Source organism: Ixodes scapularis, unplaced genomic scaffold, assembly GCF_016920785.2.
Source record: "Ixodes scapularis isolate PalLabHiFi unplaced genomic scaffold, ASM1692078v2 PGA_scaffold0__279_contigs__length_252992795, whole genome shotgun sequence".
Taxonomy (NCBI): domain Eukaryota; kingdom Metazoa; phylum Arthropoda; class Arachnida; order Ixodida; family Ixodidae; genus Ixodes; species Ixodes scapularis.
Genome location: NW_024609835.1, coordinates 127,914,785 through 127,942,191, shown reverse-complemented (window position 1 = coordinate 127,942,191; position 27,407 = coordinate 127,914,785). Strand labels below are relative to the sequence as shown.

Below are 27,407 nucleotides of genomic sequence, written 5' to 3'. Positions count from 1 at the left end.
ATGATCTCTATGAATCAAAGATCGCCGCCATTTTCGAAAATAACTGATGCACCCTTGATTACGCCCATGAAAGATTGTTTTAAAAAGTACTTGCACTTTACTTTGGAAGTGCACCATATTTATAGTACTTTACCTCAAGTAAATTGCACCCAATGTACTGACTACTTTACTTGAAGTACCTAATCTCTCATTTGTTTTGTATTGACATCAAGCACTTTTTTGATGTAGTTTACCAAACACTGCTAATGTTTATATTATTTAGTTAATAGAAAAATAAACTGGCCACCCTACCAAAAAGCCAGTATAACTTTTCACTTATGAAACTGGAAATATAACCGGAATCGTTTCTGGAAACCTGAAATCCCAGTTCCGTAATTCACATAGCAAAAAGTTATACTGGATTTTTTGGTAGGGCAGTAACATTTTCCTCCCTTTTAAACATGCGATTTCACACGGCTTTTGTGATAAACTGCACACAAAGAGGCCTCCATGACAACAGAAATCTACTGAGGCGAAAATAATGGTAACAAGATGCAGGGAAATATGCGGGGATATTTAAAAATTTTGCAGGGAAAAAGTATCTCAAATAGAGAATTTTTGTACCTAAGAAAGGGAATTCTCGGACGTGGTATGGAGCATCACTGACTTGTCCCAGCTGGAAATGAGGCAGTCCAGCTGGACTGCCTCATTTTCAGCTGGGACCAGTTCCATAATCCAGCTGGAAGCGGACCGATTTTCGCCTGGGAAGGATAATGTCCTCAAGTTACGCAGATTTCAACTTAATAAACTGACGAAAAATCTAAAAGAGGCAAAGATCTGAAACATTCACATTTAGATTTTATTCTCGACACTTCCATAGTACCTGAGACCAAGGACATCAAGTGGAAGGAGTCTGCTCAATGACTGTAATTGTAGAATCAAGGGTAATACTTCAACAACTTCCGCATAAGCATACATAGAGCAACAAAGACAGCTCCTCCAAAGTACAAGGTGCCAGGACCACGTAACGTAGGAAAACAGAAAAGGAACAGGTTTATGTACATGAAACCGGGCACTAGGTCACACCAAGTATTGCTTTCGGCGCTCCATACTGCTATGCACAATGCTACAACACCTAACACGCTCGACCGGTCCTCTCGGACGCCTGCAAGCCTACCCGCGCCAAGGGGCGGCGGGCTCTACTGGAATGAGATAGAATAAACACCACGGGGATTGGGCTGGCCAGGACGCCTCACGTGCTGCCCTCCGGATCCCTGGCAGTGCTCGCGGCAGAATATGGCAGCTCAGTCTTCTAGGTTGCGGAAGGCTTGCTGGATGTTCTCAAACAGCTCTTCAAAGTCCTGCTTGATCTTCTTTTCCCCTTCCTTGAGAGGATCCTGCAAAAATAGAGTGGCAGGTGAAGTATACTGCAAACTATACTCCGCTTCATTTTAATTTTGACCGTAGCCGATACTACGATCTGATATGGTCAGTCAAGCAGTGCCAAAAGTGAATCCTCGGGGCACTCGTCTTTGCGAGTTGACTATCACCAGTAGCCAACCGCACATGAAGAAACGCGGAAGATTGTAGCACATTCACTGGGCGCAATTGCTTTAGTCAGCAATGGAAAACGCAGACAATGAGCGCCGCAACGACGCATTTTTGGCACTACTCTACTGGCTTCGTCGGATTGTAGCCGTCTGCGGATAGACTCCGAGCGAGCCAAAGTGTAATGAAGACAGACCGTGAAGTAAAAGAGAAACCACACTCTTTGACCAATAGTTCTGGTGTGCATTGGGATTGCATTTTTTGGAGCACACGTCTGCCACCAGGCAATCGGATCCACACTGACGTTTTTTGCTTGTCGTTCTTTTAACAGCGGATCCACAACCGGCAGACCCAGCAGCAAGTCGGCTCCCATCATGCACGTGAATTCCCATCTCTCCAACTGCGACGGATTGCTCCTACTACAGAGCAACAGGTCATATTCAAGGTCATCAAGCACACAGGTCATCTCTGACCGCCCTTCCCCCCTCCCCCGCTTGTTCGAAGGAGAGGTCATCTTCCTCTTGGGAGTTTCGGGCAGTTTGGCCCTGCACAAATTGCATGCTCTGTGACGAATTCATGCCACCACTTCCAAATACTCTGTCTATAATTTGTCCTTCGGGTGGAATATCTTCGGAGCTCCAGGCCCTACCGTGCCCGATGGGCATGGCAGCTGCGAAGTTGGAAAAGCAGTGGCTCCCAAATGTATCCCGAATCTAAACATGATACCAAGGACATGACTGGTGACAAAAATAAGAACTACATCAATTTCAAATCTAGTTCATACAGTCTAATCAAAGTAATATATGACATCCATTTTTACCTTTATTTTTATCACAAAAATTGTGCAATAGGCGGGATTATTCAAAACATTACAAAGCTTAAGGGAAAAAAAAAGTCTTCCCGACTCAAAAACAAAACAAGTAACAAAGATACAATTAGAGCTAATGCTCTATAGTTAATAAATCGCCTAGAAAATATTATTCCTTCCTTTTCTGAAGACCAAGCACTCACTCTTAGAATCTTTAACCAGTAAAGTTAAACTTGCAATGATTGGAAAATGCCCACTGCTGTAGCCACAAGGCATTTTCACAGGCAAGGGAAGGCCTAGAAATTAGTTTAATTTCATACCTGGTAGGCAAATTCAATATTACCTGCATAATATTAGTGTCATCAAGATTAGGAAGCAGCACCCCGAAGAAAAGCCCGACACCCATCGGTTTCCTCGTATAAGGTGCCCAGCCTCTTTTCAGGGCCTACCTTGAACTTCATGGCACTGAGCTGGTAGAGCAGGTCCCCCAAGGCCTCCCGAATGATGGCCCAGGTGATGCGGCGCTCGCTCTGGGCGGTGGACTCCACGGCCGCCCGGGAGAGGTCGTACAGGCCGATCATGTTGCGCAGCATGCCCACCGACTTGTAGAAGGGGCAGAACCGGTCGTATGTGCTGTAGCTGTTTTGCTGCAGGAAGTCGTCCTTCAGCAGGCGGGCCACCTCCAGCGTGATCTTGTCAGTCTCCGCCAGCGACGCCTGCCGGCAACACAACGTTTAGCAACCGGGAATCGGCGAATGCGCTCTCTGCACTGCGCCCTCGATCAGACGCCTAAGCGCCAGAGCTGGCCCTTGAAATGCTATGCATTAAAAATGTGATGCAAGACTGTGACGTGCCCCAATTCCCAAAAATTCTCTTAAAAAGGAGTGTGGCCCTACATCCGATTTTGTTTCTCAGTAATGTAATTTTGGACCTTGTAAATGGCTTTGAGTGCATAGATTGAGTTATTGCCATAAAAAGATGACCCTAAAGACCTCTTTAGTGTCAATTTAAGGATTAACATGCTACTGTAATTCTGGGCTATCTAAACCAGTCCAACAGAGGGCCTATGTAGATTACCTGAAAACTTGAATATGCAAACAAGCTCTCGGTTACACTATAATTCCTGACTCTACACTATAATTCCTGTCTTTGATTCGCTCCATTGGGACAGGGAAAGGCGCCGTTTGGCGCGGCTTCAAAAGCTGATGACGTCGGTCCACTCCATGGGACAGTTAATGCTTTTGGATTAACAAGAGATTAATCTAGATAGCCTGCCAATTTCTTACAGGACACAGCAATCTTAGGTACCTTGCACCAACACCGCAATATGCTCTTGTCGAAATGCGAATGTCTAGGCCAGGATTCAAAATCGTCAGATTTAGATCCAAGGGCTGGTACCCTAAGGCAAGGGAGACGTGCTAAAATAAAAAGCAAGAACTGCACCTTTCCAACAAGCTGCACAATTTCAGAAAGGTCCTCTTCCTCCTGAAGAATTTGCTGGCACTGGAAAAGAAAAAAACATTTTTTATGTTAGATCTCATGTTAAACCTACAAATTCTGACATCCAGTCCATGCCATCACCGCAAACTACCGAGCACGTGCCTACATCCCAAGGAGGGACTGCACAATACTTTTGAAGTGCTTGAAAACGAAGCAAAAGGCTTTTTTCAAGCAAGTATCGAGCACCCACTTCGGACTACTGAGCCCACCTTGCTACCCTAACCGTGCTGTTCCTCCTCATCAGCCACTTCTCCCAAACACCCTGGTGTAAAAAGGTGACATGCACCATACCATGTGCCCCTTCTACATTTTTGCTCCTAACGAGTACACATCCCCTGGTTCTTAAAGATTACCTCCAACTCTAAGTGGGAGCTTGCTCGGTATTTTACAACGTATAGGCGCTACAACCCCAAATTAAAAACTTTCCCAAAATGTTTTTGTAATATATATGTATCGCTGAAAAAGCCTACATACGCAACTTCCTCACTTTCCTCACTTTATTTGTTTATAGTAAATTAAAAATATTTACCCTTTTATACAAAATTTATTTCACGTGCCAAGGCAGACAAATTGGATGCACGGAATAGTGATGTCCAAGTCTTCGAACTAGAACAGCCTTTTCTGACTAGAGTTTAATGTCCAAAACACATCAGTAATTTTTTGACACTGCAGACCCTGCACGCAGAAAGGACACACATCTGTACTATATAAAATGGATCACAATCCAACTAATGCGTAGTCATCCAAGAAAAACGGCACAAAACACGCAAACGTGTCAAATAAAACGCAGTGTCTGCAGTGTTGCACGAGTCTACTGCTTCCGCTTGTTCAAACGTGTCTCGCGCCGTTTCCTTTTGTCGTAACTTAACAACTTGCCCCACTGCATGCATCAGGAGTCCTCCACAAAGCTAGCAAGCATTACGACATTGCGAGTATTTCATCACAAAAGGAACTCGCCTTGGTCCTCAACTGCACAAAGTCCGAGAAGTTCTTCTCGTAGTAGTCGTCCAGAGCACGGGTGTACTTGCTGTACGAAATGAGCCAGTTCACCGAGGGGAAGTGCTTTCGCTGGGCCAACTTCTTGTCCAGGCCCCAGAACACCTGGACAATGCCCAGCGTGGCTGACGTCACGGGGTCCGAGAAGTCTCCTCCGGGCGGAGACACGCTGCAGGGACACACAGCCGTTAGAAGACTCCTCCGCAGAACTACGGTGCCCCAAACAAGTCTTTTGGCCAAAGCATTCACACTCCCTACCCACTCATGCATCAAAAGTGGTCCTGAACTGTGTTGCCGACTCAAATCAAAAACCCACAAAAAGAATCCCACAAGCGCTAAAAACCACTTAATTTAAGGCGCACATCGAGAATGACCGTCTTAACATCCATGTTTTAATGTTTGCCCCCTTAATATCGATGGTGTTGCAAGCATCTCGCTCGCAGACAACAATTTTGTCGAGAGTAAGCAAAAACAACGAACCCAGGACTCTTAACTTGGCACAAAAAGTAAGCCATTTACTATCAATAAACACAAAACCGGAGAACATTTTTGGCCGCCAGAAAATGCGTTGAGGCGACTCGAAGAACCACCGAATATTCTGCCAACAGCAAAATGGCAATTTCTTTCGCTAGACGACCGAGAAAACCACGAAATTGTCAACGAAGGTGCAAAGTGGCAACAACTGGCGTCGCAGGAAGCAGCGTGTCGTGCAGTCGGCTGTCGCAAACCCGGCGGTTGGTCGTAGAAACACCGACGAAAAATGCGAGCAGACGCAGGGGTCGCCGTCGTCACGACGTTTCGTCTCGCGTCTGGTTTCAACTAACCGTCCGACTGCAGCACCACCAATGGCAGAACGGGCACCTGCTGCATCCGTCTCTGCCGCCGTGCCACCGCCAGGATCATGGCAGGCACCAACAGCCCAACAAATTAATGTCATCGTCGGGCGAAAATCGAGGGACCGCTTTTGCAGACGCGGTAAACGCACCAGTCCGGGGCTCGCTTCGGGCACCGTACCTCCGTGCGACACCAGTCGACCCTATGGAGGGTTCAAAACTTACGCTCCAACAATCGTCACGCTCCCCTCTCTCTCGGGGTTTCCGAGGCACTTGACTCGGCCGGCCCGCTCGTAGAAGGAGGCCAGACGGGCGGCGAGGTAGGCCGGGTAACCAGAATCTGAAAGGTGGCAGCCCCATTATAGTGCCCCTATTGGGTGGCCTTTTGCACAATCAACTAGAACTGAGGAAGCACCGAATACAGTTTCATAGATAAGAGGGCTCTGCCAAGTGGGTGTATTGACCCAAACAATCGTCAAAAACGTCGCAAATGGTGAGACTTTGAAACTGCGTGCCAACTGCTGCCCAATCGCAAGAAAAGTCTTTCGGTCACTTCGTCGATCCTAGCCAACCAAAACTGACAATGCAATTTATAACGGAGCTACGCAGTATTTAAAAAAAATTCGCAACTTTAAGGGGAGACTGATCTTCAAGAAAAAAAAATAGTAAATAAACACACATTTTTGAAGCCGTGTTTTTTAAGATTAACAAGTACTTACCTTGTCCTAAAGTACTCTTGAGAAACGAGTCTTATCTTGAAATATTGTCTCGAAAGCAAAGTAAAGGTTGGTGCATATTTTTTTGCTGTTATTTAAGAATAAACTAATTACACGCTTCGCTATTTTATGGAAGTCATTTCTCCACTTGCGCATATCTAAACTTCATTTTTTCGTTCTCTGGTAGGTGTATGTGTGAGGTATGTAATAAGGGGTATAAATATTTAAAATGTGAAATCAGGTTCTTTTAGGTGCCTTTTATGGTTTCTGCAATAAATAGTTTTGAAACTGGCAAATTCAAGTGTCATAAAAAGACTATAAATAATCATAGTTTTCATTTACACCTAGTTGGATTCCACAGACCTTTGAGTTTACTGAGATTTTATTTTCAAATTTCGATTTGTCTTAATTAACCTTTCCCATACTTTTTGCAAAGGAAACTTTCAATATTAACAGAACTAATTGGGCTACATCAAAACGAAGAACATATTTATCATCAAGTGGTAAAGGCAGATAAGCTATATAAAGTTCATTTGAATTGGATCACAATTTGTATATATAAAAAAAAGCTCTTGGTGCAGTGTGGCCCCGTAAGAGCAACATCAGATGGCACCATTTAGGTTCAAGACCCTGACTAGCTAGTGTTTACTTTGCTGTACAGTGCTTTATAAATAGGCCATCCACAAAGCAAGAAAAAAAAAATTTCAGCCCCTTTGGTCTGGATATGTAGTACATGTCCCTAACCCCAGCAGTATAAGCCCAGTGGCAGCAAACAACTCATTGGACATAACACCAAATAAAAGTGCTTTAAATGTTGGCCTTCAATCTTAATTTAGCAAGCTTTGTGTGTTTTGGCATTTTAACGCTCAGTCTCCAACATTTAGGCACCTCAATTTTCAACAAACGTTTTGTTACCCACATGTATACTCAAACTTTTCAAACTCAAAAGATGCCTACATTTCTTTGGCCGATAACCGAGCTATGTCTTGAAGCAACAAAGCAGCGAAAAATCCTCTAGACCTTGTAAACATCAATGCACATTCTAAGGAGTGTATGGCACATAGCTAGGCATTAGTGGATGGTTCAAGTTCTCTTAAATACTGCTAAAACTAAAACTCTTTACTGAAGGGCAGGGACGACCAAGGAAGCATAAATCTGAGAACACCTGGAATACTATAGTTTGACTGTTAAGAAGACGTAAGCTAGGTGGCGCAAGCTACCGCCCGTTACAAAGGGTGTAGCCGTTAACATCCATCCATCCGCTAGGTATCCAGTCTAAGAAAGAGAATCTAAACTAGGCAGCTGCCATCGAGAGCTTTACTTATCTGGTTTGCCTCCCTAGTGCTTCTGTTTATGACAAAGTGTCAGGTTTCAAGATACTGAACAGTGCTCGTGCATAAGAGACTTATCCTTTTTGTCTGATATTTATGGAATGCCCAACAGGCCAATCACAGATTGTGGGCTGCTTTCTGCCAGTTGGCCTTTAAAGGGGCAATGCAACAATTTGCGGACTTTGGCTAATTAATTGCGGGAATTGATCCCGGCCACATATAAAACGAAGGACCGAAAACTATTTTTTCCTGCTTGCCCTAGTTTTCATTAACAAAAATAGAAGAAATTGGTATCTCTGGCACCCCTCAACTCAACATTGAAGCGGCACCAGCTTCGCCTGTGACGTCATTCAGAGTGGCGTTGGTTTCCGGATGGGTGCTTCTGCCTTCCGTTTCCCCTGCGCTCGCCGCCTCGCCAGGCTCGCCGCTCTCCCGTCGATTCCCGACCAACATGGCGGCATGGGCGGACGGCCTGAGCGACCTCGAGCGCAAGATGCTTGCGTATAGTAAGTCAGTTGGACTTGTGCGGCGGGCAGTCGAAGTCGAGGTTGAGACACCAGGAACAATAACGATACCACGATACTACGGACCACGACCAACGCACTCCGTCGAGCGAGGGAAAGACAAAACGTCCGGGTTGCTCGTGTAGCCGCCGTAGGCGCCTCGGGCGTCGACGGATGTCGGCGACGGCAGGTTTTGTTGACTTGCGGTAGATGGCGCCACAAATCTTTTAGCGGCAATATTAGGCTTTTGAAGAGTTTCTGCATGCCTAAACAACACGATTTTTTAAACTTAACCTTAAATCAAGCTTACAATTGCCTAACACTATCACTTACAAAAACCACTCCGAATGACGTCACACCACAGGTTCCATTTGCGACCACCATGAGGCCGCAGGTTGGGAAAAAGTGTTTTTTATTTTGCGATTACGCAGCGAAATAGAGGTATTTTGGGGTATGGTGGCACTTTTTCTCTCACTTATGCTGAAGTAAACAATATAAAAAATAAAAGCTGCACATTCTTTCAGTGTTAAAATCATTGCACCGCCCCTTTAAGAAGAGTCTTTGAAAACGTGCTTGAAGGGAAACTATGAAACAACTAATTCTGTCCCTTCTGTGCCTGTTCCTTCGGTTAAATGTTTTTTTTTTTCCTTTTCTGCACCACAGTCCCAGGTGTTTTAACACCTGGGACTGTGGTGATTAGCTACTAACAACTCGCCTGCACACTTAGTCTTAACTAATTCTGCAAACATCTGCCTGTCAATAGCAGAACACGAGACAATAAATTAGTCTTGCTTGTGTGCATTAGTTTTCATTCTAGAAAAGTAAGTAGATTGATTTGCATAAACTTGTCAGCTTTCATGCTGACAGATGCTTGCAGTGCAAGCTCATAACAGCCCTAAGCTTCTGTTTTTTTTTTTGTTTTGTTTCTTTATATAGCTTTGATTTTTAGCAAGTCTAGCAAGCACAGTGCTAAGCTAAGTGAGAACCCTTCCCTATTGAACAACCCAGCACAACTTTTTGCTATCTGGATTGTGGAACTGGAAATCTACCTGGATTCTATCTAGATTTAAGGTTTTTAGAAATGATTTCTTTGTCTGCAATCCAGGTTTCAGGTTTTCAGAAAAAACAGCAGCTAGATTTCCAGTTCCATAATCCAGATAGTGACAAGTTATACTGGATTTCAAGGTAAGTTTCCCACTGCTGTGCCGTCCGAAATTACCATTTAGCAAAGCCTTTCCTTCGATATAAGGCTCTTGCCATTGATATGTAGATAAACGCAAGCAGCACAACTTTATCATAGGAACATAATTGCAGAACTTACTGGCTTACAGTGCAATCTCGTTGATATGATCCCGCATACCTTTTTTGGTATAATATGTTCTACAGCGAAGCTGTTTATGGTTAGGGTTCCGTGAATTTTTCGTGTGCATGACCGAAAACTACACTTGCACCGTTGCACACGTTGCACGCCTTCCCTGTATAAAAGATTCAAAGTAAATAACCAAAATAAAGCGTTGACGAACGCGCGTGTAAGATGCCATTTTTTTTTAGCTTTTGCTTTAGAACAGTTACTGCTGCAGACGCCGGCACGTGCGGCATGTGGAACACCATTCCTTGCATTCTCCTTGATGCCTGGGTAATTTAGCAATAGGTCTATTTCACTTCAGTTCTCTCGTCGTAATGGGGAGGCCGCATAATTTGGACTCCCGAAGAGCAACGGCGAGAACGGCACCGAAAATGTCAGCGGCGGTGGCGGGCAGCAAACACCACCAATGAAAATTAGGTACAAAACGTCAAGTGCATGCAACAAACCAGGCAAGACGACGAATGTCGCAGGGCAGAGAACGTATCAAGACGACGCAGGTACCATGCTGCTAAACTGGACAACTTTAATGGAGCATACACTAAATTCTGTCTTGTCTGTGTCGTGTGCTAAACAGCTTTGCTGGTCATCCATCTTCCCAGAGTGAAATAGCTCAAGATTTTTTTCTTTTCACTCTCGGCCAATGTCCCATATAAGCAATGTATTCTGATACAAAAATTATAATATTTTTTGCTTAAAATTTGATATGACTGCAAAAGTGTGTTATGGACAGGTATCTTTAAAGATGTACCGTAAAATATTGGGCAAGTGCCCACTCAAAACTCAGTGATAATCGCGAAAAAAAGGGGTAATGGGTGCTTGTCCGGAAATCAATTTTACATATCAATGTACTGTGCATATTTTCTCAGATCTTACGAATTTGGGTATGGGAGCTTAATGTGGCATGGACTGATGCGCGGTATTCTATGGTATGTTTATATCCCAGTTTACTAGCACAAATTGCATTGCAATAAGTAACGAACGACCTGCTGCCAGCCGCGGTAGTCGGAGCTGAAATTGCGTCACGGCCAGCCGCTGCGTGGCTCTCAGTTGCAAAACGACCAAGGTAGTCATTCAACAGTTGGCAGTGGCTACCGCAGCCAACTACCATGACCTCTATGCTTAATATAAAAAAAAGAAAAAGAAAACAGTGGAAGAAATGCGATCAGAAAAACAACCTGAGGCTAATATTAAAATAATGAAAGTCTGAGGACACCGAAGCGCTTCTTATGAGTTGTGAATGCCAAAGCATGAATGTCGTTCTTCCACTCCCTTGGTTCGCCTGCCGTGTACTGGCATGTCGCCGGCCAACGGTTGAGCGCAGGCTCTTGCGAAGTGGTTGCACCGCGCTGAGCTCGGTCGTGCGGCCTCTTTGGAGTCTGCCCAGACGGGCTCTGGTTCTGCCGCCACCGCTCCCTCTTCTTACCGGCAGCCGCGCCGCTGCGTGTGCTGCGCTGCCATGGAGGGGGCTTCTCTGGTGGCTTTCTTTGGTATTACGCCGCACAAGAGCCAATGGGGGGCCTTGTTACTTGATGTCGCGCATCAGCCAATGGGAGCATAATTCATCAGAAATCGGCTCCACTTGGGAAAGGGGATTTTAGGCGTGGTTTTAGGTTTGAAAGCTGAGGACATTGGTTTTCTCCATGGGATAGTTAATGCTTTCACATTAATAGTTTGTAAATGGGTCAATCCCGTAGGCAGTTCAATACTGGCGGTATCGCACTGCCCCTGGGATGAAAGTATGCATATTTATTACCTTTTGGAGCTCGTTTTGGATAGTACAATATTCAAATATTATGGTTTATTTTTCAGTTCCCATAAAAAACATATCAACGAGATTGCACTACACTATGATTACTCAGGTGTACAAAACAAATAATCAATCCATAGCAACAATTTCAGGTCAAGAGATTCCAGCTAATGCTCTACAATAAGACAGATGGGATCTTGCAATTCTTATTAAAAGTGATATTCATATCCAACAAGATAAGCAAAATAAGTCCACATTCTTTCAACGTCACAACCGTTTCAAGGTGCCTCTAAGCAGCGTGCAACAAAGAACACAAGTACTCACCAGCCGGCATTTCAGCCAGACGACCGGAAATTTCCCTCAAGGCTTCGGCCCAACGCGAGGTAGAGTCGGCCATCATAGCAACGTGATAGCCCATGTCCCTCAAGTACTCAGAGAGAGTGATGCCTGAAAAATATTAGACGATGTCAATTTTACTGCTCGTTTATTGCCCCGAAGACAAGTGTTAAAACCCTACATTTCGGACATACCTGTGTAGATAGAAGCCTCACGGGCAGCGACAGGCATGTTGGAGGTGTTGGCAACGAGTGTTGTACGGTCCATGATGGACACATTCTTGCCTCCTACCTCTGTTGTCAGCTGATATGGAAAGACCAAATCGTCAGAAACAATAGCACCAAAAGCCCCAGAATCCTGCAACGTCCAGAGCTCTTAGGGCAGTTCATCATTTGCACTGCACCTCATACAACAACATAGTGTGAGCAGACATCTACGTATAAAACTACACAAGGGACAATGTTCACGGCACATTTGTGTCCCTAGTCTAGTTTATGCCAAAGTGCCAAGTTTCAAGATGCTAAACTGACATTTTTTTCGGCTGCTTATGGAATGCCCAACAGGCCACTGCCATTGCCAGGTCGTGGGCTGTGTTCCCCAATTGGCCATTAAGAAGAGCTTCAACAGTAGTTAGTGTTCAGAAACTAGAAAAAAGCTAACTCGTACTCAGAATTTTATGACAATCCTTCTGGGAAGCCTCAAGCTGGCGTTTCACTAAGAGCGTTTCAGAATGAAAAGGGCAGCAAAAAGCTATATGTCGACAACACTTGTCACCCCAATAACGAGGCCTAAAGCTCCACTTAGCAGGCACAATGATAAATACTATTAAGAGTACCAGACTGCTCATTCAAGGAGACAATGTTCAGCAGTGCCCTCAAACAAATAAATCAGTGCCCGCAAGTCTCCCTATTCAGTTCTTTGTAACTTGTGAAATTCTAGATCTATGGTTCATACTAGTCACTGACAAGGTGCCCCTGACAAGGAGAAGCTTCAGTTGTACTGCCTCCAGCTCAAGCTTCCCATCTTCAACAATGATTCAGCACCTTGTGCACCTCGAGTGTGTGCATGCAGCCAGAGCACGGGGAAAGGTATGGAGTGCTTGCTGGAGGCCAGGCGCTCGAAAGGCGCTTCCTGTTCTTTTCATTTGTCAGAAACTACATAGCATATTATTGAACTTTGGGAGCAAGCAACGAAATACCTCGGTTAATGTCAAAAATCACGAGCACTAAATCGGATCTGCTGGCTGAAAAACAAGCCCACCTCGGGGAAGTCCCTGAGCACTTCCGACATCTCGTTGCCACGTTCTCCGCAACCGACGTAGACGATGGCGTTGCTGTTGGAGTACTTGGAGAGGGCCTGCGAGATGCAAGTCTTGCCACAACCAAAGGCACCGGGAATGGCAGTGGTGCCTCCCTGGACACACCTGCAGTCAGATGCAAAGAATGTAGTCGACTTCCCAATAGCACAACAATCCAGTTCACTTGCTTACTATAGTTTGCTTCGCTTCCGTCTGCTAGCGAAGTTCAATTAGGCTACAAGCAGGTTACCCTGAGCGATGCTTGCACTGCACATACTTGGAAAGAACGCCAAAAGCCCAGAGCTCATTCTTGCAGCTTCTGCTACACCCACACTTAAAAGTGAAACAGAGTACAGTTAAACCTGGATGTAGCGAACCTGTATACAACGAAATCCTCTATTTAACAAACTTTTTCAATTCCCCGACGCGATCTTCATAGAAGCGCTTGTATTTGTGAACTCCATGTAACGAAGCGCTCGCGATGGATAACTTTGATTTAACAAACTCGCTCCGCCGCAATCTCCATTTTTTTTTTATCAGTGCCTATACCAAGTTACCTAAAATGCAGATATATTCTCGTCCAATTGCCACCAAAGGCGGGCAGCTGACCAAAAGACGTTGGTAATGGCAGCGAGCGGGCACGGCAGAGGCACGCCGTTGCACTATCCGGGCGCCGCCAGACCCCCAGCCTCTCGTGCAGCTGGGGGTGTCAGCAGCCTTTTGACGTCGCTACACAAAAGTCACCACGAATAAACGCCTGACTTTACTTGCCACAATTTTGCGATGAGACACTACTTAGGGACACGAGGAGCAGCCGACAGCGTCCGATTTTATCGTTGTTTCACGAGCACATATAGACATGTCCGCAAATGTCTCGCCGTCCCACAGAAACTCCCGCCAATAAGCTGAGACTCACGAGACGTAGCGTAGCAAACACTGGGCAGAGATGAACACAAAACAAACAGCTACAAGTGAAACCAGCGGTCCCGAAAGTTGACGCCAACGCCGACAGTCGTGTTGCTCACCGCTGTCACAGTTCGACACCAGGCAACAGGCCGACCAGGCGACGGTATGATCGACCTAGGGAATCTAGGGATCTTTCGAATATTTTTTCCCGGGGACAAGTGAAGTCAGTTAGTGAGTCACAGCATCGTTCCGTCAACGTGCCGCCTGAAGCATGAGCTCCGCTACTAAGAAACGGAAAGTTCTGTCTCTTGAAGACAAAGCCGCTATCCTGGATGCGGTGTCTGAGGGTGAAAGAAAAAAGGATGTTGCAGGCCGTTTTGGCATCCCAGCGAGCTCCCTGTCAACAATTTTGGCCTCAAAAGACGCAATCCGGAATGCAATGAAAGCTGGCACAAGCTCCAAGAAGAAAAAGCTGAAGTCGTCAACCTACGCAGACGTGGACAAAGCGGTATTCACGTGGTTCCTAGACATGCGTGCGCAAAACATTCCTATTAGTGGTGCAGTACTGCAGCAAAAAGCAAGGGATTATGCGTGCATTTTAGGCCACTATGATTTCATGGCAAGTAACGGCTGGTTACAAGGATTTAAAAGTCGACACGGAATCGTCGGGAAAGTTTTCAGCGGAGAATCTGCATCCGCGGACCGAGATGGTGCTTCTTCCTGGGTGAATAACGAGCTACCGAAGATCTTGGATCATTACGAAGCGGCGGATCTGTACAACGCCGACGATACGGCGCTCTTTTTCCAGATGCTTCCGAGCCGCATGCTTACATTAAAAGGAGACCGCTGTCATGGAGGCAAACAAAGCAAACTCCGAGTGACGGTTTTGCTTTGCACGAACAGTGACGGATCTGACAAACGCGTGCCGCTCGTTATTGGAAGGAGTGCCCGGCCCAGGTGCTTCAGAGGAACAAAAAGAATGCCTGTGAAGTATGTGGCGAACTCAAAAGCGTGGATGACATGGGACATTTTCCGCGAGTGGCTAAACGAGTTCAACGAAGCGGTGAGGAAGCAGGGCCGCCAGGTGTTTATTTTTAGACAACTGTTCAGCACACCATGTGGAAGGCCTCGTGTTATCGAACATTGAGTTGCAGTATTTTCCGGCCAACTGCACGTCATTGGTTCAGCCTCTTGACAAAGGTATTACCAACAGCGTAAGGTGCGCCTACCGACGTCGGCTGATTGCGCAACTGCTCCTGAACATCCGCCTCCACCGGGAGACTAAGACTGACATCTTCCAAGCAATTGAGATGCTTGCGGCGTCTTGGCAAGAAGAAAAAACGCAGACCATCGTCAATTGCTTTAGGAATGCCCAGATAATCAAGGACATGTGTCACGACCGACGACGGTGACGAGGAGCCGTCAAGCCTCCCCGGTCTCGCTGAAGATTGGAGTACGCTGTGCACGAACGGAGTGGTTCCCGACGGTATCCAGCGGAGTGACTTCTTATACGCGGACAACTGTGCCGTGTCTACCAAGGAAGTATCGGACCAAGCCGTGGTCAAAAGCATACGAGACGTCGACAACGATGGCGAATCATCTGAAACTACTGAACCGCCTGTGGTGCCCACCGCGAGGGAGGTCTTGGATGCCATCGATATAATACGCCGGGTCGCCGGCTCTCAGAATGACGACAGCGCTCTAAACGCTTTGGTGTCTTCCGAGCGCTGCGTGCTGCCTTCGCTCATGCGGAAGACACAAGGCAAGCTCACAGACTTTTCCACTATAAATAAATGATGTGGTGAGTTTGCCCACATGGATTTTTAATTTTTGCTTTCTTTCCACGTGTCCTTTACGAGTTTTTCCTGCAAAAACTGCATGTAACGAAATCCTCCATATAACGAATTATTGCAAAATTTTATCAATTTCGTTATATCCAGGTTTAACTGTATAGCACATGTCCCCAAAACGCATTTTCTAGGCTTCGCTCGACAGCTGTGTGCTTTATATGCCGCCTGGCCTAAGATTTAACCGTAGACAAGTGATTAGCTGAAGGCCTTCAACAGGCAGCTACGCATTTTTGCCACTTGATATGGTCTGATGGCTCAAGAAGTGGATACTGTGCTTCTACAATCATATGTCAATTTAATCGCGAATTAAAAAAAAAAAACAATAAACAAATAGAGCAGATTTTACTTTGCCTAAGCAGCAATACAGGATGTAAGGACTTCTGAGATAGCTATGCAATGCTCCACATTTTGATTAACATTTAAAAGCTATATATAACGTAGAGCACCACAGGAGCATAAATGTGGTCTTAAAAACACAACCCATGTCATTTAGACGGAAGGGCCCTGTAGTTTTATTATACATATAAAAATTATTCCATGACCATAGTGTTGTAAGTCTTACTGACTAACACCTAAAGAAAATAAAACATTAAATATAATTTAAGTGTTCCACTCCTAAATAAAGGCATCACCGAGGACTCATTGCATAATAAGAAACAAAGTCCTCCAAATCTATAAATTAAAAAATTATGAAAAGGTTATTGTGCATCTACACTGAGCAATACAGCACAAAGACACTGGCACTTTGTGTTTTGCACAGAATTACACCCTAGGTTGGAACCCACATCAGCACAATCTTGAGCTCTTTCAACAACCTACTAGGTGCAAAAAAAAAAAAAAAAAAAAAATTTAGCAATCGTTTCTTACTTTATTCTATTCACAAATACCAGCAATTCCCACTTTGTGCAACTAAAAGTGTCACTGAAAAGTTACAAGTTGTAAAAAAGAAAAAAGCAATTGCTTCATCATGCTAACTGTATTGCACTCCGCACACTTTTCAAAGCACAGCAATTTCCAGCCAGGTGCAATCGAAAAGCCTTTTCGAAACAAAGCCGCTGCGAGCACTGTATGCGGTCTAAAGGTTCCTCACGGAAAGAGGGCATCCAGCACTCTTTGTCCAGTCAGGAGCGGGTGGTTTGCCGCCAGTTTCTCAGTGACTGGCCTCATGGTGCGCACAGGCCACACCTGCATCATGGTGTAGGTGTTCTTCTCGCCATCAAATTCTGTCTCCAGCACAACGTCCTGGGAGGTAGGAGAAGCAGAGAAGTCAACATCAGGCCACACGAAAGGTATATTTTAGTGTCTGTTCATTGCTGCAGCATCCAGATATGAAGAATATAGTAAAACACCGAGCATGCACCCATGTCATACTTTTGAAACATTTGCGAAGTAAAGGACGTATCAAGCGCCCCCACCAGACTTCTGAGCCCACCCAGCTAACCAAGATGCCCCCTGCGCCGGTCACTTCTCCAAGCACACCGGTGCTAAGTGGTGAAGCTGAACTCGTACATGCTGGTGAAGAGCAGAGAAGCCCAATATACTTTGCGCCCTTTTGCATGTTTGGTCCCAAACCTAACACTCCAGTTTTTTAAATCAAGTTTGGGTTTTACGTGCCAAACCAATGAAGGGCATCTGGCACGTCAACAATTTCAACCACCAACCAAAATCTCAGGTACATGGCAAATCAAATCAAATTTGGGGGTTTTACGTGCCAAACCTACGACGGCCATCTGGCACGCCCCAGCGGAGGACAGAGGATTAATTTGGACCACCTGGGGATCTTTTGACGTGCAACCGAAAGCTCGGTCACACGGTGCCTTCACCGCAATAAGCCTCCGTCAGATTGCGGGCACTTCGGCCGGGATTCGAACCCGCCACATGGGACAGTTACATGGCGCTTTCTTTGCCATAAGCCTGCGTCAGATTGCAGGCACTTCAGCCAGGATCCAAATCCGCCAACTGGTGATCCATGTAGGCCATCACTTTGCCTCAAGGTTCCAGAAACAGCTCTAGTTCTTGGAGATTATTGTCCAAATTTTAGGCGAGCGTTTGCTCTGTATTTTACCGTTAAAAGGCAACTTTGCTTTATTTTTGTTTTTGAAAAACAATGCAGTCCTCTTCAGTATTATTTAGAAAGACCAGACATCAAATATTACAAACTAGTTCTGTCTAAATGTTTCTTAAACGGTCCGGCAAACTTAGCAATTCGCCTAGTAGCTGAAATTGCCTGCCCTGAGCGGGCGAATTGAGGCGCAATCGACAGTGCAGTCAAGGCTACAGCGTGGGCGTAGCGAACATTGAGCTAAACCTTATCTCTATTGCTCCCTTTTGCTTGTTTTTACTTCTCCGGGCAAGCACAACGGGAGACGTCAGCAACGTTTCCTCTCAGAACTCAGCATTGTCCACGTGATAAACGTGCCTGCACAACGTGCTTCTTGAGAGCCGTCCGCCCGCCTCGCCATGGTCCTGCCGTCTACCGCGTCAAAACGGCCGTCGTCGTCGTCTCGGTTTGCGATTATTGTCTCTCGGAGTTTCGTTCACACAACGGACACTGTGTGCGCAGACTTGTGCCTCAGTTGTGCGGACGTCATTAAATGTCCTGGACACCAAAATGTAGTGAAGAGTGCGATGCAGACGACACCTGCGCCTGGTACACGCCTGCCCTAGTCCCGCCAGTTGTTGCATAGAGGATCACGTAACATTTGTATAGATTTCTGCTTGTGTTTAGAATTATATTTGGCAATATATTACATTTTTGCTAAGCAAATGACGTAGTGCCTTACTAGTGCTTTTTAATGCGAAATCACTCATTATCCCAAAATCTTCAGAATTGATAGGAGTAGTCCTTTAATTGCTATTCATTTTATTACCTTAAGGGCCTCATGAGGAAGGCATTACATAAGGAAGATGTTAAATTCAATTTTCTATATTAAAAGAAAAACTGCAAAAAAGAAAAAGGGGTCAGGAAACATTACATAAACATTATTCAAACATTATAGAAATCTCATGCAAAAAACATTTGTAATTAGTACTAGTTACCAAACTTGATGGCAGGCTATACCAGTCTGATGTGCAAAATGAAAGGAGTGAGCATTTAAATGTGTTTGTCTTGGAAAAAATGGGTTCCACTTTCCAGGAGTGATCGAGGAGAGAGGAAATTTGGTGTGACGGAGAAAAAGGTTTGGAGAGACCACGGGTTATGATACAATCTGTGAATGAAAAGAGCCGGTCTATTCTTCGAATGTTGAGAAGTTGTAGGGATATGAATAGTTTTAAATAAGAGATGCTACTCCAGGAGTAGTTACAAGCGATAAAACAAGTAGCACGATTTTGGACAGCTTCCAGTTGGTTAGTTAAACAGCTTCAAAGAGGGTTCCACATCACTGAAGCATACTTGGTTGGTTTGTGGTGCCAAAACGCAAATTAAGTATGAACATTTGGGCAGGGACTCGGACCGAAAAATACAATGTTTCGGTTATGGTTACCGTTTTCCGCTGATATCAGTTTCGTTTGTTTTTTTGCGGCTTTAATTCTTAAGGCCCGTTCACACTCTTGCGACCTCTTAAACCTGGGTTCCTTAAAACTACTTAAACCAGAGAACACACTGGCGCCATCTATTGGGAAGCAGGGTAAACTCGGCGGTCCAGCATATTTTTTATATTTCTCACGCATTATCCTTTCTTTCTTGGCTCGAAAAACTTTTGTCAATGTTATAAACGAGCCTTTCTATGGGTATTACGCACATTTGACCTCTGAAATCCCGCAAAACCTTCGCTCTTGTGAAATGCAGTTCCAGGGTCACCGCATAGATGGCGCCACAATGCCAGTGTGTTCCCTCATTCTAAAAATATTTACGAAGTTTTAAGAGATCTCGTCTCTCTCAGTCGTACTCGGTCGCAAGAGTGTGAACGGGCCTTTACTGTTTCGGTTAGCAGTTACACATCCCTAAAACTTTTTTCTTCTTTGTTTCTCCAATAATCTGTTTTAATGAAATCTTAGACAACCGTTTTATAATAAATTGTTTAAAGTAGCCCCATATACCATACAATGGGACATTCAAAATAGCGAGAACTCAAAAACGTCTTAGCACTTCTAATTGGTCCAAAGTTGCACACGTTTCTAGCTCCAACACTTGTTCGCTACATCTATTTGCATTATACAGTTTGATATCCAAACTTGCATGTTACCACCGCCACTCGGGGATCATTGCATTGTATACAATAAAAACAAACATTGTTACTTTGTTGTTCCGCAGCGTTCGTAAACAACCCTCAGAAAGTTCCCACTGGGTCACTTCAGGCCACCATGACAGATAGCAGAGAACATTTCCGGTTCGGGTTTTGTTTGCATACTTTTAAAGGCCAACATCACCGCTATGTTTATTGTGTTTTGCAACTAAATCTGTCTTTTGTAATGTTTTCCGCGTCCACTGGCTTCTTGAAGTTCTGTAATCTTTCGCAATTGACTGGGCAACTTTGCTGCAGCAAATCTCCGCAAAATAAAAGATGCTGCAAGACGACTCGGCGGCCGTTGAACGCCGAGAGTCTGTCACGCGAGCGTCAATTTCACACTCGGCACTAGGATCGCTTCGTTTTGAAATCAAAGATGCACACAACCGACTCTTTCGAACAACGAAGAAACATGACCAAATGAATCACCGCTCGAGTTCTTATGCAAATAAAGGGTGGACTAAAAATATTAATTAATGTTTGCCCAACTATATTTTAGCCTGAACCCAGGTTTTCATAACAAAGGGCACTGATACAGATCAACTTGGTACTGCATAAAATATTTAATAATCAAAAAAATAATTTATCATTCTTTTTTTTTTTCAATATTAGAGCAGGACTTGGTACTGCATAAAATATTTAATAATCAAAAAAATAATTTATCATTCTTTTTTTTTTTTTTTTTTCAATATTAGAGCAGGAGGTTTACTGACTAATTTTCGGGTGCATGCAAGCTTGTAAACAGGTGGTTCATGCAAGAGTCCTTAAACTCCAGCAAAAACCCAGACGAAATAAAAACTCGCCGAAGACACTAAAAATTGCTTACATGTAGGAATGCAAAAGCATTCCTACACACAGCACATTGTTACAAGCAGGAAGCCAAGTCTTCTTTTCACACACGGCGCTTTGTCGGTGGCATCATGCTCGCCCACCGCACAAGCGTGCCAAACCCCGCCGGCCTCACAACAGCATCCATGACAAAGCATCTGCATTTGTGTGCTTTTCTTTGAGTTTTATCTTTGAGCGACGGTGGCAACGTTTCGAGCCTTTCCCCTCTGGCTTGCCGACCTGCAGATGGCCATTACTTCATTCCCACCATAGTACAGCTTCGCTGGTCTTCCTTCTTCACCCGAGTGCAAAGGCTGGAAGTTTTTTTTTATTCTTCTACTGTCTTTTTCTTCACAAGTGCTTCCATCCTGCTTGGTTTCTCTGATCCCACAACTGAGTGGGGTTTGAAGTTCACACTCATTAGTAACTATGGCACAGCAGACAAGGAAGTCTGCTCACTTTTAAGAAGTTTAGACAGATTTATTTCGCAACATTTTTAGTCACTTTAGCTTTGGATCCACCCCTAATTTTCACATAAAGGTTTAAAACGAAACTATCCACCTGTATGTGAATAAATACTGTAGTGCCGCCACAGTCATGAAAGTTCATGTGAATTAAACTGCCGAAAGTTGCTTCGTCTCTCATCTGCAAGCCTGTAGAAGTGTTGCATGTTACTTTTTCCCCCAAATGGTTCCCTGCAAAGACGTGTCTACAGCATTCTACTGTACCGAGATGAGGCAGCTTCGATAGGAGGGGCTACACAAACCATGCCGACGGGGGGAGGCTGGTCTTTAACTTTGTGTTTTTTATTTTTCATTTATTGTGTTGAAATTTAGTATACCGATGTATTTCTCAGTGGTGATTTCAAATGTGCAATTAGTTTTCAGATAGTTTTACTAGATCGCGAGTTATCAATAAATTTGTAATTTTAATAAGGTCATCCTTACAGGTCGTTGGCGTAAAATTCTTCAGTATATATCAGAAATTTTTATAGAATTGCATTCATCGAGACATGTTTTGTACAGTGATCCTATTTTAAGCCTGTTTTAATGATATTACATTAATAAAAACTTTTGCAGTCAAGTTGCACAAAACGAGAGGCTATAAGTTTTTAAGACTAATTAATTAAAATTATTGTATGACATATAAAGCAACAAAAATAGCATCACCGATCAAAGCATGTCTTGGTGAATACAATTTTATAAATATTTCTGATATATTCTGAAGAATTTTACACTAACGACCCGTAAGGACCTAATTAAAATTACAAATGTATTGATAACTCAGGATCTGGTAAAGCTATCTGAAAACTAATTGCATATTTGAAATCACCACTAAGAAATACATCAGTATACTAAATGTCAGCACGATAAATGAAAAATAAAAAGCAAAAATTTGCACCTTCATATTATTGATATGAAAGTGGAACAATCAGCATCAAACCTACCCGACTGATGCGACAGACACTTCTCTACATTATTATTTCAAGTGAACAGAAGTATGAACAAAAACTCAAGCTCCAGATAAAATCTGCCTTGGACATTCAAGGAATTGGCTGGGAGAAGGTATTTGAAGTGATTAGGTAAACCGGTAACAATGGCACCCGAAGGCACAAGGATACTCACACTGACAGTGTAGTTTCCAGGTTCGGCGATGTAAGTCACTGTGCCTTTTGACTTTGGGGGCAACATAATCTTGTGCTTGATCAAATCATTCTCGTGCACGACGCCGTAGATATCACCACCGGTCACATGACTGCCAACCTGCAATGAGCGGGGCCAAGCAGATGTGATCAACTATACATGGGATTCCATGTTCAGAGTTTATTTCTCATGAAATTCGGAGGGTCTTTTTCGGAGTTTATTTCTTGCTTAATATTCGGAGTTTATCAGAGTTCATTTTTGTTATATTCCAAATTCTCAGAAAAAGAAAATTAGTTTTCGCTCATTTCCATATTTTCAGGAGTGAAAATAAAAACATATGTTAACTGGTAGGTACAGCTGGAAACAAAAGTGCCCAGGATGCGCGCGAGCTGCGACTGAAACTCATTGCTCTGCCATCTGCCGGCGGGTCGCCTGGTTTCGAGATCACACAAAAGCGCATGCGCGTCCTACTGTGCCTGCAAACATGTTTGTCTTCCCGCTTTTCTGCGGCGCGGCGCCTAACTCTAAATCGGGTGCATGGTGCCGCCTTGGAGATAGCACTTGCGGCTGATGAGCGTCTGCTACACATCCTGAAACTGGAGATACCGCTTGCGGCATTGCACCGCATTTCGCCGTGTCAGCGCACCTTGCTTTATAACCAGTTCAGTTCATCGTTCAGTTAAGCTGCCGTGACTTCTTGCTTTATAGGTGCCATGTCAGTAAGCGCTGTCTCCGAGGCGGTACCACGCGCCCGATTCCAAGTTAGGCGCCGCGCCGCAGAAGAGCGGGAAAACACACGTTTGCAGGCACAGTAGGATGCGCGTGCGCTTTTGTGTCATCTCGAAACCAGGCGACCCGCCGGCAGATGGCAGAGCAATGCGTTTCAGTCACTGCTCGCGCGTCCTGGGGACTTTTGTCCCCGACTGTACCCCTACACCAGATTTATAAGAATGCACATAAACTGTGTGTCATTGGTATCCTTGCCATTAGTAATATGACTGTCCTAAGACAAAACGTGAAAAAGACACATTAAAATTAATGAACTATTTGATAAAGCCATTGGGAAGCTTGTTTTCTTTTCATCCTACCCAACCACATCTCCCTGCGGCTGCGCAGGGTGGACTGGTGAAATAGATGCCTCAGCTGGCCCTCCCATGAAATCTAAGAGTTCATAGCTTTCACGGTTAATCTGGAAACCGAAACAGGGATTTGTGTCATGACCCAGTATTGTAATGCCCTGCTGTCTTGAACGAACCCCGACAAAATAATTGGAATTTTTTTTTGGCCAATACTACGAGTTTTTGAAGGAATCTGGGGAGGCCTCTCCTGATGACCGCTGAACCTGTGCTCTGACCCAACTTACTAATGCAAAAGCATTAACTGTCCCACGGAGCGAACCAACATCAGCTTTTGAAGCCGCGCCAAGCAGCACCTTCCCCAGTCCCGATAAAGCGAAGCCTGTCGTCTGCAGCAGAAATCTGATGGATAGGCTCCCACTGGCTGGCACGCATCATAGTTCCAAGGAACGAGGCTCCCATTGGCTAGCGCGGCATAGTTCCAAGGGACGGAACCAGAGAAGCTCTCTCCATGGCAGCGCAGCGCAAGTGGCAGCCCGGCCGCCGGCAAGAAGGAGCAGAGCCCGCATGGACAAATTCCGGAGAGGTTGCACGGCCGAGCTCAGCGCGGCGTGGCCACTTCACGAGAGCATGCGCTCAGCCATTGGCAGCTACCTCGGCAGTAGCGAAACGTGGCCGTCCACGCCATTACACTGCAGATGAACTAAGGGAGCGGAAGAACGACACTCAGGCTTACGCATTCACAACTCGTAAGAAGTGCTGAGGTGTCCTCGGAAATTTGTTTTGTAGAAAACTGCATTTTCTACAAACAAGCTTTGCGACTTCTAAAATTGGATCTTTTCGAATAAGTTTAAATTTAAGAATGTTAAACCGGCGATTGTTTTTCGGATTTTATCAGATTTATCTGAGAACACTGAACCCTAACTATACATCAAAAATGCTGTGCGGCCAACTTTAATAACTCGCGGCTCCGAGTTATACTAGTTAGTTATACTTGTGTTATACAGAAGTATAACTAAATTACACTGACGGATGGCACTGCTCCCAGTCACTTATTCCGTAGTGTAATTAGGCTGTAAGATGCAAGATTCTCACTAAAATGAAATTCCAAAGTTTGGACAGAAGATACCGTCAGAGAGGAGTGCCCCCACCTTGAAGGTGGTCGGGTTGAACTCCCACTTAAGGTCCCGCCTGAGGGCCGGCGTGCTCACGCCCTTGGGCAGGTAGATGCTCTTGCACAGGGCGTGGATTTCTCGCAGCGGACGCTGGATGCCGTCGAAGATGTTGTTCATGATGCCCGGCCCGAGCTCCACCGACAGGGGCTTGCCCGTCCGCAGAACGGGGTCCCCCACCGTCACTCCCGCTGGGGACAGGGCGGCGTCAAGGAGAGTAGTCCCAAGGCCACACAGTGCAATGCGACTGGGAGGTGCAGGAAGCTTCCCTAATACACAGAGCACAAGCTAAAACTAACATGCACTTTTTAGCATAAAGCTGTGTACATCTACAAGCGCCCCACCATTACTTCGCATTAAATCTGGGAAACTGACAACAGCCCGTACGAAGCCGAAAGAGGAAACTAAGTGTTCACAGCTGGCAAGGGGCGACATTTGAAGGTACTGCCAAATTGATGATAACAGCCGAGTTTTACCGGCTACAGATCAATGGATGTTTGGACACAAAACCCAGTCGCCACTAAAGTAGTGAAAGAACTTGCATGCACTGGGGCATTACGTAGATGGTACCATTCAAAAAACTTTGGTGAAGGCCTCAATCAGCAAGTGCCGAAAAAAACTGTGCAAGATCAAGAAGCCATTTTAGAATATAGTTTTGAACAAGATGCACACATTAAGGAAGGAAGAGCAGCCACCCCCAGGTTCTGGCCTTTTAATGTTTGTCATTAGATCGACAATTAAGGATAAAAGGGGAGAGGGCTGCATTATGCTAGCCAGAGGAGCATGTGGAAGGAAGCACGAAAGAATTTCTTAGAAACCCCCGATTACTGTTGGCACCTAAGACTGATGCCACCAAACATACTCCCCAAGGAACAAAGTTTCAAGCTACACGCCTGAAGTGCACCAAACAGAAGAGGCGGTTTTGAAAAAGCATTCTTTGAGAAAGGATACAGGTCTCCTCGTAAACCTGGATGGTGGCCATGTCTCCTTCCAACTTGATGATCTCCCCGACAAGCTCCTCGTGCCCTACACGGACGAGCTCGTACATGGCCGCCCCGGACATCTTCTCCGCCGTGACGACTGCGGGAATCATGGAAAAAAATAAAATAACTCCACTATCAAGGGTGTCGGCAATGACACAAAAGACTAAATTTGAAGGGGTGAAACCTTGATGCCAGAAAGCAATGAGGAAGCAACATGCCGGCAAGGCGCCGATTTTGTGGATTGAAAGTTCATTTCTGGAAATATTATATGAAGATTAAGTTGCAGGTTAAGAGCAGGCCAATTGCACCTCCCGGAAAGCCTTCCACTCTTCACTTTGGCAGAGCAAATGCTGGACAGGAGGTAAGTCCACTCGCCTCTTCACCAGTGCTTGCTCTGTTAAAGCAGAAAGAGTGGAGGGCTTTGTGGGCGGAGCTTGTCCTGCAAACAGAGCATACACATCAAGTTCCAACCCAGTCACACCTCCTAACCAGTAGGCGACAAATGCGGGAACGTCTATCCAACTATGGCCATCTCATCAAAGTTTGGCCTTGCTCATTGGAGATCCCTAGCTCTGTGGAGTATTGTAGATTATGACAGCTTGGGACCAGAATGATGGTTCGCCAAATAGAATCAAAAGGAATTGAGGCGCACGGGTAATAGGTAGCATAAAGCACCACATTTTCAGATGCCCCACTAACTCTCGATGCTCAAAGGTAACGAAAGGCTCCCTCAAGCTTTTTTTCGCCGCGTGAAGCCGGAGTTGGTCGACGAGAGGCTGAAAGCTTACCGGGTCCGGACACCGCGTACACGTAGCCCAAGGAGGACTCCTTTTCGACATTTTTAATCTTCGGTAAAGACATCTTGGCTCCTCAGGTAAGCAGCCGAAACTGGAAAGGGAAATCAGTATTACGTTCGCGCCGGAGTACCAGAAACGCGAAATACGCACGCGGGTATGAAACAAAACTGCGGCATCATATGAGAAGCGACTGTCACATGACGCGCAGGCGAGTGCACCCCAGGCAAGCACAACTCCTCCGCAACATGAAGAAAAAAAAAAAACTTTCAATTGAAAGAGCTGGTTTCCAAGTGCGACCTAAGCTTTCGCATGGCCCGCATTTGGCTTTCGGAGAAAAACTGAGCGAATTTGTTCAAGTAAACGGATATCGTGAGGCGATAACGAGTTCCACTACCGACTTCCCCTGCCTTGGCGAATTTCAAAACCTTTGCATGAACAGGGAACCTGGAAAGCTACGCTTGCTCATAATTTAAAGGAGCATGCAGATAACTAGCTGCTCCGAAAAGACCAATTTTTTATACGAATTTTATGTAATTTAAAGTGACGTTTGCGGGTTGACACCTGCGAAAAGTGCCTGACGAAAGGCGAACAGTATATCGCTTGGGGATTAAAAATAAACACAAATTTGGACCTAAGAAGTAATCGAACTAGTTTGTCTATCAATTTCGCGGACCTAGGAGAGCCCCATGCGTACCAATGCAAAGAGAAATGAAAATACACCGCAAGTATCGACGGTAACACCTACCGCACACACAGCCGGCTGCGAGAAGAATCACATGATCGGTTGCGGGAGCCAGATATTTTAAAAGACGATATATCTTGAATCGTTTCATAATAGTAAATAATGTACTGTTTCTTTATTTTTAGTTAAGCTTTCCTGCACTATAATTTTGGATCGAGAAAATATTATTATTCAAAATTCAGGACGTGGTCAGTTGCGTATTCAACGACTTCCGCAACTTC

At 45.0% G+C, this 27,407-nt stretch overlaps 1 protein-coding gene across 2 annotated transcripts; it reads right to left on the bottom strand.

Annotated features, from left to right (window-relative positions):
• Window positions 1-817: 817 nt before the first annotated feature.
• LOC8027276 (V-type proton ATPase catalytic subunit A) lies at window positions 818-27,405 on the bottom strand. Of its 2 annotated transcripts, none has more exons than XM_029993342.4 (14): window positions 27,190-27,405; window positions 26,436-26,535; window positions 25,616-25,744; window positions 24,644-24,855; window positions 22,399-22,536; window positions 16,807-16,958; window positions 12,924-13,086; window positions 11,858-11,966; window positions 11,652-11,774; window positions 5,890-6,004; window positions 4,793-5,000; window positions 3,779-3,838; window positions 2,785-3,051; window positions 818-1,376 (listed from the first exon to the last, which is right to left on the bottom strand). In XM_029993342.4, the coding sequence occupies exons 2-14, from the start codon at window positions 26,506-26,508 to the stop codon at window positions 1,284-1,286; spliced, it is 1,842 nt and encodes a 613-aa protein (XP_029849202.3). In that variant the 5' UTR covers window positions 26,509-26,535; window positions 27,190-27,405; the 3' UTR covers window positions 818-1,283. The 2 variants fall into 2 exon arrangements, with proteins under 2 accessions (XP_029849202.3, XP_040354621.2); XM_040498687.2 differs by having other exon boundaries at window positions 27,139-27,208.
• Between the last annotated feature and the right edge of the window lie 2 nt (window positions 27,406-27,407).